This window comes from Arvicola amphibius, chromosome 3 (genome assembly GCF_903992535.2).
Source record: "Arvicola amphibius chromosome 3, mArvAmp1.2, whole genome shotgun sequence".
Lineage (NCBI taxonomy): Eukaryota > Metazoa > Chordata > Mammalia > Rodentia > Cricetidae > Arvicola > Arvicola amphibius.
Genome location: NC_052049.1, coordinates 46,133,889 through 46,146,510, shown reverse-complemented (window position 1 = coordinate 46,146,510; position 12,622 = coordinate 46,133,889). Strand labels below are relative to the sequence as shown.

General features: G+C 44.3%; 1 protein-coding gene across 1 annotated transcript in view; it reads right to left on the bottom strand.

The window, feature by feature from the left end:
• Pik3r1 (phosphoinositide-3-kinase regulatory subunit 1) overlaps window positions 1-12,622 on the bottom strand; it is an 85,893-nt gene that overhangs the window by 65,286 nt on the left and 7,985 nt on the right. The window contains exon 2 of the mRNA XM_038321582.2: window positions 10,026-10,740. Within this exon, the coding sequence (XP_038177510.1) occupies window positions 10,026-10,359 (334 nt within the window). The 5' untranslated portion in view covers window positions 10,360-10,740. The remainder of the gene's footprint in view (window positions 1-10,025; window positions 10,741-12,622) is intronic.

Here is a 12,622-nt window from a genome sequence, read left to right as displayed (position 1 = left end):
TGAATGGGATGACTGGTGTAACTTAGCAGATGAGGCAGACACACATGAAGGTCATTCCCAAAGCAAACTTCAGCGGCCCCTGACGTCAAAGACGATTCCAGGTCAAGACCCATGCTGTGGCTGCCACTTTCCCGGATGTGGCTTTTCACTTAGCAAAGGCTGCTTGGCTATGGAATCCCCTTTCTTTCCAAATAAATATTCACACACTAATCTGAGCTCATGCTTTATCTCAAAATTGTTATAAGAACCGAACCTACCTTTGTAGGATAAGCAAATAGCAAATCAAAACCTGGCTATAAAATGCCTAGCAGAGGCCTGGTAGACACTTATGTCTACAGAATTTTAAGTTCAGCTTAAAATCAAAGATATTTTCAGTAGATATATACCTATGAGTGTATATATAGATATACACCTATGAGAAAGTGTGGGACAGCAACAGTGATATTATACATACTTTGATATATTCTACACACATTTGTTCCATCGCATTCCTTGGAATTAGATAAAGTCAGTGTTCTGGCTTATTTAAATATGTTTCTTTCAAAATTAAAAAAGGCATTTTTGGCTACCTTTAAAAATAACCTAGTAGAGCTGGGTAGTGGTGGTGCATGCCTTTAATGCCAGCACTTGGGAGACAGAGGCAGGTGGATCTCTGTGAGTTCGAGGCCAGCCTGGTCTACCAAGGAAGTTCTAGGACAGATAGGACGTTTACATTGAGAAACCCTGTCTTGGGAGGACAAAAAACAAAACAAAACAAAACAAACAAACAAAAAAAAAAACAGCAAACCTAGTAGAGCTTGTTATTGGTAGAAAATGCTTTAAAATTTTACATAATATACAAATTAAAGGTTTGTTTTTGTTTTTTTGTTTTTTTTGTTTTTCGAGACAGGGTTTCTCTGCAGCTTTTTTAGAGCCTGTCCTGGAACTAGCTCTTGTAGACCAGGCTGGCCTCGAACTCACAGAGATCCGCCTGCCTCTGCCTCCCGAGTGCTGGGATTAAAGGCGTACGCCACCACCGCCCGGCACAAATTAAAGTTTTTAAATGTTATATATAAAAACTGTAATTAATCATAAATAGCTCTTTGACAATGACACCGACATACGCAATACTGACAGAGAATGCTTTAAAATTATATATAATATACAAATTAAATATGTAAAGTTAAAGTGTTATATATAAAAACTATAAGCAATCACACATACCAAGTTTAACAATGACACCAACTATGTGTCTATAGTTAAGATAGAAATAAGTGAGAAATAGAAAGTAGTCAAATGACTTGCTTAGTGAAAAAAACAACATTCTTAAGCTGAATTAAAATATACATCAAAAGCCTGGGGTATAGCACAATGTTAGAGTGCTTGCTTAGCATCCACAAGGCTCTGAGTTCAAGTCCCAGCACCAGAAAACCAAAAGAAAAAAATCATTTCTTAGAAATAAGGTAAAATTAAAGCCAATAGCATTCAACGCAGTCACAACAGTTTATAACATTGGAGGAAAATACCTAATATCACTAAACAGTGACTTCCCAGCACCTTTAAGTAATTTTGAAAATTGCATTTTATCAAAACAAGTAGAACAAGGCAGAAGCTAAGACAGCATCTTTTTGCTGAGCCACTGATCCTATGTGTTGAGACCGGTATTAGATGTTTTCCTGTCGAAGAGAAAGCTGGACCACGATGATGATCACACAAGACTGTCACTAGTACCATGGCAGGGTCATGCCTAATAATATGCAAATTCTTCTATAGATGTGAAGTCTACATAAACAAAGTTTTGGAATCTATACACAGCACTATCCTTTACTGATCCGGGAGAATTTAGTGCAAATATCCATTAAACAAATCCCGAAGAACAACATGAATCCAGAGGTGGCACAGGATTAGACAGCATTCCACAGACACTGTTTAATTTGCTCCCATCCATAAACCTTGAAGAGTCATGAGCCAATAAGGAGTTCAGCCACCAAGTGCCCACCAATAAAAGTACAGAAATCACTATACACTGGTGATATATGTCTTAAGATCGTGGCTCATAGATATTGGCAAGAAAGTAACAACTGGACACTTCATTAGCAATAATTCATATAACCCCCAGAGCAGCTTCTGAGCAGATCTCAAGATGAGGTCTGTGGGCCCTTCTTCTACCCAGCTACCCTACGTCACTCTTCCACATAAACTCTCTATTTGTCCCGCATCCAGGAGTTCAGGGTAGTATTACTGGTGAAAGAACTTATCCTTAGGGTGTGCGGGAGTTAGTTCTCCAACAAATCTTAGCAGTAGAAATTGAGAGGTTGAAGCAAAAAACATAGCTTCATCTCAGAAGAGTCAGTATGAACTTTTCATTTTACAGTTAGCGTGCGCTGGTCTTAAAGTAGTTAAGGAATATTTAGGAAGTGAAGCAGAGTTTCTGATCCAAAGAGCACATCAGGAAAAAAAAAATAGATATTTCAAGTATGCCGATATCCTTTCCTGCCCTAGATATCAAATTTAATCAACAAATTACAGATAATCTTCTACACCAACTTCAAGACGCATCAAGCTGGCAGTCAGAATAATCTAAGCCCGGTGTAATGCATGCCACTGGCTGAGAACAGATAAGATATACAACAATAAATAGATTGCCAACCCCTCCAGGAAAGAAATAGTCCGGAAAAGGACTTCCAAAAAATGCCGTCCAGGCAGTTAGAGTGGCTGAGGGCCACTGGGAGAAAGGTCTGCACACACCATTAAATAGAAAGTCTTGCCACAGGCTTCCCTCTCCACTACAAAGTTGTATTTGAACAATGTACCCTGTATTTGACTTTTAGTTATAAGACTGTTAGTTAACAAGGTTTCTACTGCCACTGCGCTAGCATAAGGGGAAATAAGGATACTTTTGCATAAATAATGATAAAGAAAGTAGTCTGACACTATTTTGTAAAATTGAGAGCAATTGCATCCAAGTTACCGAAATAAAAGCAATTTCTGCCTTCCTCTTGTTGGTCTCTATGTGGATTTATTAAAAACCTAAAGATTGCCAGGACATTAAATGCTTTAAGCTAAACAAAGACATAGAAGCATGAAGGTCAGTCTATCGAGCAATCCTGCTCCTTGTCTTGCCAGTGCTATCAAGTTATCTCCCCGATCCCCATCTCGGTCTTCGGTTCATTTCACATCCTTTCTTGTGGCAATCTGTTAGCAACAGGAATCCACATATAAGCAACAGCCAGCTGCACTGTGAACATTACTTGCTGTGTGTTCGTTACGAACTCAACTATGAATATGCAAATGACGACACACTTGGCATGTGCATTTCCCACAGGTACAAATTTTTTTCCTTGTGGGATGCAACTTAGCAGATGTATGGCACCATTTGTTGTTGACTTTCAAATTTTTCTAATGTTTATTTTCTCAGATCCAACTGTACTGAAGACATGTTTACTAATCCCTTTTTGGACAAAGATACACACATCCGCCTAGAAACCACACTCGACATCAAACTTATCAAAAACCCTAGCGACAACTAAAGAGAGAATACTTGTAGTCTGTGGGGTTTTATCTTTATGACAGCGAAAACTTAGGCCCTTGACATTAATTCAGTCCTTAATGAAGAAAATAGACCCCTCTGGTTAAAAGAAGTTGTTTGAATCGAAAGTGGGAGGGCTTCATCCACACTGAGCAGGTTAGATCTGTGGCCCTTCTCACACTTTGCAAACACATACACATATATGCACACACCTAACCAAAAAATGCAAAGCCCAGAAATTTAACATAGCACATGAGGAATGCAGGCGTTCTAAGACCCTCAATGGGCACCTAAATACACAAATGGTACCAATCTCTCTATTTATACCATTTTCTCCCTATGCATACACACCTATAAGAGTATAATGCATAAACAACTAATAAAAATCATAGCAATATACTGCATTAAAAAATAAGATAAATATGGTCACTGCCCCTTTCTCACTCAAAATTTCTGGTTGTATAGTGATGTTTTCAGCCCCCAGTTGACCTCAGGTAGCCAAGAGAAGCAAAACCGGGACTTAGAGGGACCTACTGCATTTCACTTAAGAAAAAAAAATGTGGGAGAAATGACTCAGTGGTTAAGAGCAGGTGTGCTCTTTCAGAGGACAGGAGTTTGATCGCCAGGATCCACGTCAGGCAGTTCACAACAATCTGTAACTCTACCTCCAGGGAAATTCAAGGTCACCAACACTTGCCCACATAAATACATACATAACGACAAAACCAGAAATAAGTCTGCTAAGAACGAACCTAAGCTGCCTGTCGCGGCTGTTGATTCTGAAGGGTACGGGTCCTGTTATCCAGGCAAATAACTTTACTGCTACCGGCTCTGCTCCAGTCTAGCACTATGAGTAATACCCAGGGGAGGGAGGTGTGTCCTTCCTCTAGGCTGGGAATGCCCAGGGCATCCTTGACTCAGCTGCTCTTTGCTCTGCCTGTCAGTTCCTAACTAGTGTGTCAGAAGGAACTGAGGCCTCCTGGGAAAGGGGGGAAAGGGAGAGTACTTCTCTTCTTCTGGTTTTCCTTTACAAAGGGGTATGAATATGCCTCTCCTTCCTTGCAATCATTTCCAGAGGAGAGGGCTGGGAGGGGAGGGGTGGTCACATTTTAATCTAACAGAAAAAGTATTTTAACAAATCAAGAATTTATAGACAAGAATATTAATTGTTAATTATGTGTTTATATTCTCAAGGAAGGGAGGGCTAGATCATAATATGTAATAGTTTATAAGTAATAGATTCTATGATCACCAAAGAAGTGGTTAGGGTCATCTCATTTTATCAAAATTAAGAATTACATTTGTAATCAGAAATGATGATAGATGTTTGAATCACAGCACTCCCAAGACAGATGAAGGCAGATTTCTATGACTTCAAAGCCAGCCTGGTCTATATAGCAAGTTCCAGGCCTGCCAGTTACATGGTGAGACTGTAGCTCAAAAAAACAAAAAGAAGTACAGATATGGGCTAGGTATGTGGTACTTGCCTCAAATGCAAGGGTTTGATTCTCAGTACTATCATCATGACCGGTAAAAAGACAACAACAATCAGAATAAATATTTGTGATTAATCAATTACACTGACGAGCTTTCAAGACGTATATTCCATTTCCTAGGAAAACAGAGAAGGCAAACATTCAAGCTTTTTCTGGTTATCCAGAAAAAGATAAGAAGGGAGGCTCAAGGGGTCTCTCATCAGAGGTCCTGTACCTCAGCCTGCTTTTTCTGCAGAGTACCATGAACGCAGAACAAGGGAGGGACCACCACCAAAGTCAGATGCCCGAGACAGTCATCCAGCTTCCTGGTGATGCCATACTTGAGAGAAGGAAAGAAGGTGGACAAAGTTAAAAAAAAAAAAAAAGAAAGAAAAGAAAAAGAAAAAGGAAAAGAAAGACCTATTCTGAAACAGGCCTTCCTATCTATTGTCACCAGCTGAGAATCGCGCATTTAGAACACGGCATCCCAACAAGGTGTGTAATCTGGGATCAGGTCTCTCCTTTCTATGACCTCTGGGTGGTGCAGAGTTGATTTATGTGATTTATTGCAGCCTTGCTTTCAGACAAGGAGGAACAGGCATGGAGGGACACTTAGAGGCCCGGGGGGTGAAAAACAGAAAGATAACATGCCCGGGGAACCATGAAAACAGAACACAGACTCTGCTCTTTTCTTCTCATATTTAGAAAGGATTTTGATCAAAATGTCAAACAGGTCAAGCCCATGTCTGCTTTTTGTTTTATATGTGAAGCCAGCTAGGACCTGCTGTCAGGAGACCTCAGGGTCATGGGTGCACGGGGCATGCCTGAGGTTTATGTAAACTCGGGTGCCCAAGGGGCCCCTCAAGTTGGCAGATTTTACAGATTTACACAAACTGTCTTGGCCAGAAGCTCACAAGACGAAGTATCCAGCCAATGCCTGCCTTCACCTGGAGGACTGCAAAGTACGTATTCAAGTTGCTAAACAGCGTGGCAGACATTTCCGCACAAGAAGAATGTGCTTGTAGTTCCCATCCCTAAATCCTCACCTACCATTGAGTCACTTCCTTGTACTGGAGAGGAAACATGAGTCCCCAACAACGTCAGCTTGCGTGTCAGACAGAATGCCTTTACCCAATAGCTCAGGCAGAGGGGCCAGATCGCTGCTGTGTGCCTCAGAGTAAAACAGACAGTTGCACAGGCCAACAAACCAAGACCAAGGTCGTCCCAGAAGAAGCTCAAGTGGGAAGCTAGGTTACAGGAAGGTGGAATAAAGCACGAACCTCATAGTGATAACTGCAACCCTCGTGCAAAGAGAGAGCCATAAAGGGGGAGGGCGCTGCAAATAATACAAAAATCTGTGCCCCAGGTCACCCGCTGATAAGACACACCTTCTGCTCCCTATCAGCGTCACCCACTTTTCCCGAGGCAGAACGATCTGTCCCAAGGGCTGGGGCAGAAGATAAGCATTCTGGAGGCACAACAGGCAGTGCTGTAGGTCAAAGAGACAGAGCACCTGGGAGGGAAGAGAAGCAAAGGGCAACTAAGGCATGGTGGCCAGAAGCAGGCTGAGCTATCCGGCCTGGGCACCTACACATGACACACATACATGTGTTGTGGCTGGTGGATCAGGCTCCAGCATGGGATTTCATCACTGGATGAGACACCAGTGCACTGTGTTGCACAGCCGGATCACAGAGGACCAGCACGCCTCCTCTCGGAGAGCTCCCCGTGAAAGAGCAGAGGGGCGGGGGGGGGGGGGGGGGGCAGCAAGGCCAGCTTCAGGGAGAAGCGGAGGGGGTCAGAGCAGATGAGGGACCTGGGAAAGGACTGCTGGAGCTGAGAGGGAAGCACAGCCAGGAGGGAAGGGACGCGGAAAATGTCTTCATTTCGTCTGCTGCTTTGCTTTCTAGCACAAACTAGGAACCCCATCTGTGTTTACTGAATGAATGTGATGCCCTCAGTCCAAGACGGTTCGAGAAACAAACTCACTCACGGCACAGGCCAGGGTGTTCCAGACAATGGCGTGTAAAACGTATTGACATGTTTCCTGAGAAGAGCTCCTCGCTCAGATGTTCATCTAGGCTGGGTTTTGTTGTTGACATTTACGGAGCATTCCCTTTGTACCTGGCACTCAGTAGCCTGGCTACATACCTGGGCCTGCCTGTCCTCATTTCTTCAACCCCACAACTAAATGTCCTCGTCTTCTTTTGAAATGCATGCACTATAAGGGAAGAGAAAGGTGGATTCTACTGCATAGGGAGGAACAGCTCGAAAGGAGTCTACTTTGGGCCAGAGTTAAAGTCTTTGAAATGCAGGAGCAGTGGGTACACAACTGTAGTCCCAGGTGCTTGGGAGGTAGAGAGGGAGGATGACTGGAGCCTAGGAGTTCAGGACCTCCTCTCAAACATGAGGAAGAGAAAAGAGGATGCCCAGGGCTGTGGAGAATCAACAGGCCAAAAGAAATAGGGAGAAGATGCGCACTGGTCCAAGCTTCCTCTGTCGACATCACCACCCACCAACGGCATCTGGGGTCCAGGTGCCCAGAGGAGAGAACGACACCCAGTTCTTAGGCTTGAAGGGGGGCCTTTTACGTGAGAGAAAGAAAGCAGAGAATTCAAAAGGAGCCACCTTAGATGGAGAGAGTCCACAGAAGAACGACAAGACCGAGGACATCAGTTACGACGTAAGAGGAAAAACAAAAAGAGAGAGAAGAACGCTTCTTTTCTTGCCGTCACACAAGTTTCCGCTACCGAAGCTTTGGAAATGAATATTTCTTGGGCAAAAGAAAGCTGCAGTGGTACCAACCTGGGAGCTGCTGACCTCCCACGTCACATGAATCATATTTAAATGAGACTATGAGGCTAACGTTCCTAGCGTATCTGATGAACATTTAGTACAGTGCCCTCCTGGTGACCCCTTCCTTCCACTGTCTTCCCGACCTTCCAGTTATTCCAAATGTCTCACTTACGTTCAGGCCCGTTCTTCCTAATATTTCCACGTACATCATGACGGGCCTCCTCTTGCATCCTATTATAATTTTTCATTTTTCTCTCTTTCCACATATCGGAAAGAAAAATGAAAAGGCTGTTAAAAATCTCCATGCTCACCAGAGTACAAAAGCACAATGAATAGCGCAACGCCTTACAGAAAAGAGGGTCATTTTTCCTGTAGGTCTTATCCCTTGACAACATATGACAGTCAAATAAGCTTATACAGGGTAAGTTATCGAATATACGTTTGTCTAGAAGCTATTTTCACAGAGTCTTCTCATCAGTAATTATGACCTGGCGCGCTCAACTCCACCTTATGAGTCATCTTGAACTCAGCTGAGCTTTTGTTTATGGTTCTGCAGCCCTTTGTATCTGGGGCGCAACGAGGTTATTTTTCTTCTTAAATGAACCTACTTAACTGTTTCTAACTTAAAAAAAATAAGAAGGCAGGGGAGCAGAGAGAGAGGGCTAAGCAAGTAATAGCACTGGCTGCTCTTCTAGAAGACTTGGGTGCAATTTCCCAACACCCACATGGTAGCTTATGACATCATGTAAGTCCAGTTCCAGGGATCTGATGCCCTCTATTGACTTCTGTGGGCACCTGCATGCCTGTGGTGTACATATATACATGGTCTGACACACACACGTGACATAAAATGAAAATAAGCAAATCTTTCAAACAACAATGGCAAAGAGAAGTCAGGTCAGAAAGCTGTTATTTGATGGAAAGAAAAACCAATGACTTGTAAATCTTCAGTCTCCTAAACCAAAATATGGGAGAAACACAGCACTTAGAAAACTGTCTGTGCCCCAAACACATGCACAGTTCAAGACTTTCTGGTTTGATTGGGGAAAAAAATGCTTTCTTAACTTAGTATAGTTTTAAAACTATAGTATAACATTCTCAGAACAAGTAACCCTTTGGAGTCCATTGCGGGAGGCCAAAAGAGCAGCCAGCCCTTCGGGGATATCTCAAATCTGCCCTCTGGCACATTTTCCACCCTGCTGCCCAGTGCCTAAAGGCAGCTCTCACCCTGAAATCTGCCTTTTTCTTCTCCTGCGCTCCTTCACCTGATTCAAAACCCTTCCAGAAGCCTCCCGTGCAGGACCTGTCCAGCTCTGCTCAGTATGGAACCACAGCTCAGCAGCTTCATCTGTCTAACAAACCTAGTTATTCCTTTCTGAGTCTCTGGGGGTGGGGAGAAAGACTATGCCACCCCCACCACCCTCGCCACCCCCTCGCCCCAAAGGGGCCCAAGATTTACTAGTGAGAAACAGTATCTAACAAAACAGACAGCACCATAGCTGACTGTGAAGCTCATCTCAGTGAGAAACTGAAAATAAAAAAGGAAAAGAAATCTACCCAGGAACAGCTGTGCCCAAGCCCAAGGTCAGGCCATCTCCAGTACATGGATTTTGAATGGAGGTAGCCTCCATTTAAGAGAAGTACCCAGTGAGCCTGAGTTTCTCCTCACTGGGGCCAAGCAGATGACTGGAACAACTGCCACAAGGGCACAGCCCTTGTGGGAACAGAAGCCCCTTTCCTTTTATGCCAACCCCAAGCCTCGAGAGGAAACCCAGGGGCAGATTCTAGGTTAGAAAAACAATGGTTTCTTCTCTGCTGAGTTCTGCGGTCACTACAAGACTCGACATTTTTCCGTGCAAACCACATTAATACTAAATATGCTTATACTAGACTTGTCCTTCGCTTTCCCAAAGCAGTAACAACCATAAGAATAGGAAGCCTGCGTTAAGTCAATGGCCACTATAATAATAGTGTTCAATGGTACTCACTAAACAGGCTCTCAGACACCATCTCCCAATTTATACAAGCTCCCAACCACACACACAAAAGCAAACTTCTAGCCATGTCATGATTGCCCAAACATTTATATACTATATATCAGTTCATGTCCAATTGCCAAGATGACTTCTACTCAGAGCTTAGTGTCCCAGCTCAAATCTAAAATTTTACCAATTAAAAAATGTTAAAAAAAAAAAAAAACCTAAAAACAAAAGGTTATTAAATAACCAAATACTCATCATGCTGACCTGGTTGCTCAGTGTCTGCTTCAGTTTTTGAAGAACCCGGGGCTACAGGAAGGGGCCGAGGGGGGCGGGGCTTGGGAGTGGGTGGTGAAATCCTTTTCCTTCCAATATATTCAACGTAAGTTCCCGGGAAGTCTCCCCTTTCCCCGGTGGTTTCATTGTAGCCATTTAACCAGCCAATCTCTTCAGGCCGAGCTTCCTGGCCATCGCTGAATCCAAGAGCCACTAAGGAACCTTTATTCACGGTCAGTATGTCCCCCAAATGCAGGTCGATGTCCTCCTCTCTCTCCTTCTTGTAGTCGTACAGCGCTCGGTACTGGTACCCTTCGGCGCTCATGTCTGCAGCTCTGTCACCCGGCAACAGAGGAGTCGGCTTGCACACCGCAGTCTTGAGTTTACGTTTTGAGGGAAAGCGAGTTCACAGAATGGGCTAAAATCCCTAACGGGTGGCCAGCCGAGGACGAAGGACCGCTATCCAAAGGCTTAAGAGAGCTGACTGGCCGTCCGGCTGTCCATCTGTCCTCCATCAATGGTGTGACTGAAGACAAGGCTCTACTCCCTCGGCATGCCGCAATCCGCCCTGGTGTCCTTCTCAGCGGCCTGTCAACACCTCGACTCCAGGCTGACTCTCCCAGCGAGGCCCGATCCTTTCTGACGTTCTTGTCACAATGTCCATCTGTCGTCTGATTTTACTGCCACACTCCCCTCTCAGCTTCACCTAGCAAAGCAGAAACAAGGCTTATGAATGAACATCACACTTTGCCATCTGTGGGGATTTGAATTTCTACTTCCATTCAACAAGTACTTAATCACTCTGGCAGGCGACATACACGGGCCAGTGTGCTACTGCTTGACACAGTATACACCACCAAGATTAGCAAGACAGGCCCTGCCTTCTAAGAACACTAGGCGGGACAGGAGGAGGAGCCGTGCTAGCGTGTGGCAATGTTCTGGAGAAAAGACCAGTACACAAGGAACCAAAACATTAGGTAAATGACATAAGAGATGCTGACACGAAATGCCATGGGGTTCGAGTGAGAGAGAGACCACACTGCAGGAATCTGCAGCCAGAATGGAATGCAAGGCATGCTCCTGGCTACAGACGGACCAAGCAAATGCCATGTTACAGAGAGACGCAAAGGCATTCTCATCCATCAGAAGACAAAGCGGGAACAGTGAGCCTGGGTTGGAAAGGCAATCGGGCCATCTGAAATGCACACGGACAGCCAGTGTAAGTCAGTCCTCGACAGTGCGCACTGCACAGCGATGCGGGGAAGCAGTCACGGGACGAAGCCTGTACAAAAAGAATCCCAGTCTGGCCTCAATGCTTTGGAGGGACCGGCACAGGGAAAGGATGGAAGCGAGGGCTGCTGAGAAAGGGAGGGCAGAGACAGAGAGGCGGCAGCAGGCCTGTAAAGGCGCAGGCTCAAGTGGTACATGGTGTTCCGGGAAAATGTGTGGAAGGTGGATAAGGCTCACTGGCAGAAGCAAGGGGGGCAAGTGCTTGACCCTGTGCTGCTGAGAATTAATTCTGTACCAATATTAGGCAAAGGAGAGCCAAGAGACCATGAGCCATGCTAGGCTCATGGGATAGAGACAGCCACTGCAGAAGTACTAATGACCGGCCGAAAACTCTGGCTGAAATCAGGAGGACACCGGAGGCATTGTAAGCAGAGCTGATTTCAGGGGGCAGGAACCATCACTGACTTTCTTGGATGCCAGGCCAGTAATGAGGATACCGCTAGATCTTAAGGAGTTAAGATAGGAAAGGAAGTAGCCATGCTGCTGCTGCTGCTGCTGCTGCGGAAGTACTATGTAAAACAGGCTTGGCTGAGGCCAGGGTAATGACAAACATTGTCTTTCAGTTGCCAAGCGTAGTGGGGGCGGAGCAATCCGGGAGAGCCTTAGTCATCCTGGATGGCTAGTAGGACAGCAGGCACCATAGATCCACGCTGCACCCCATGTACTGATCAAGGCTACCTTTACTGCAGAGGCGAAATTCAAGCTAAAGATTTCAGTTCAGCAACCTGTACAATAAAGCGATACAAACACAGCCACATGGGTCTGTGTCCAATCAAAGAGACTTTCCTAAGTTTGGAAGAGAGAAACACTTTAGCAGTTGAGTGTTGCAGGAGCTCTTTCAGTGCAGGCGTCTTAAGAAGCAAAATCTAATCACAGATTAATTGTTATGTTGGCATTCAGAAGTGTAAAGCATTCAACTTCACATGGCTAAAGCCTCTTAGCTTTATACAATAACGCTCTAAGGAGGGCTGCATATTAAAAGGAAGTGAAAACAAACACTGGAAATCTTTGTGTAGCAAGAATATTAATTTGGGATAGTGCTCTACTTTGCATTTCAGCATCAGTGGGGAAAAAAAATTAATGCGGCCAGTGGAGCGTATGAGAAAAATAAGCTAGATTACGTTTGAAGAAAACCTCTCCTTCTGAAAGATCCAGAATTAAATTAAATATTCATTGCATAAATTCACACAAAAATGTAGAACTAGCAAATCTCATTTTTTTTGTACTAATGTGCTCTGTACAAAAGAGACACAGAACTCCAAAGAACATGAAAATTTACATATCCCTAAAAGCTTGGA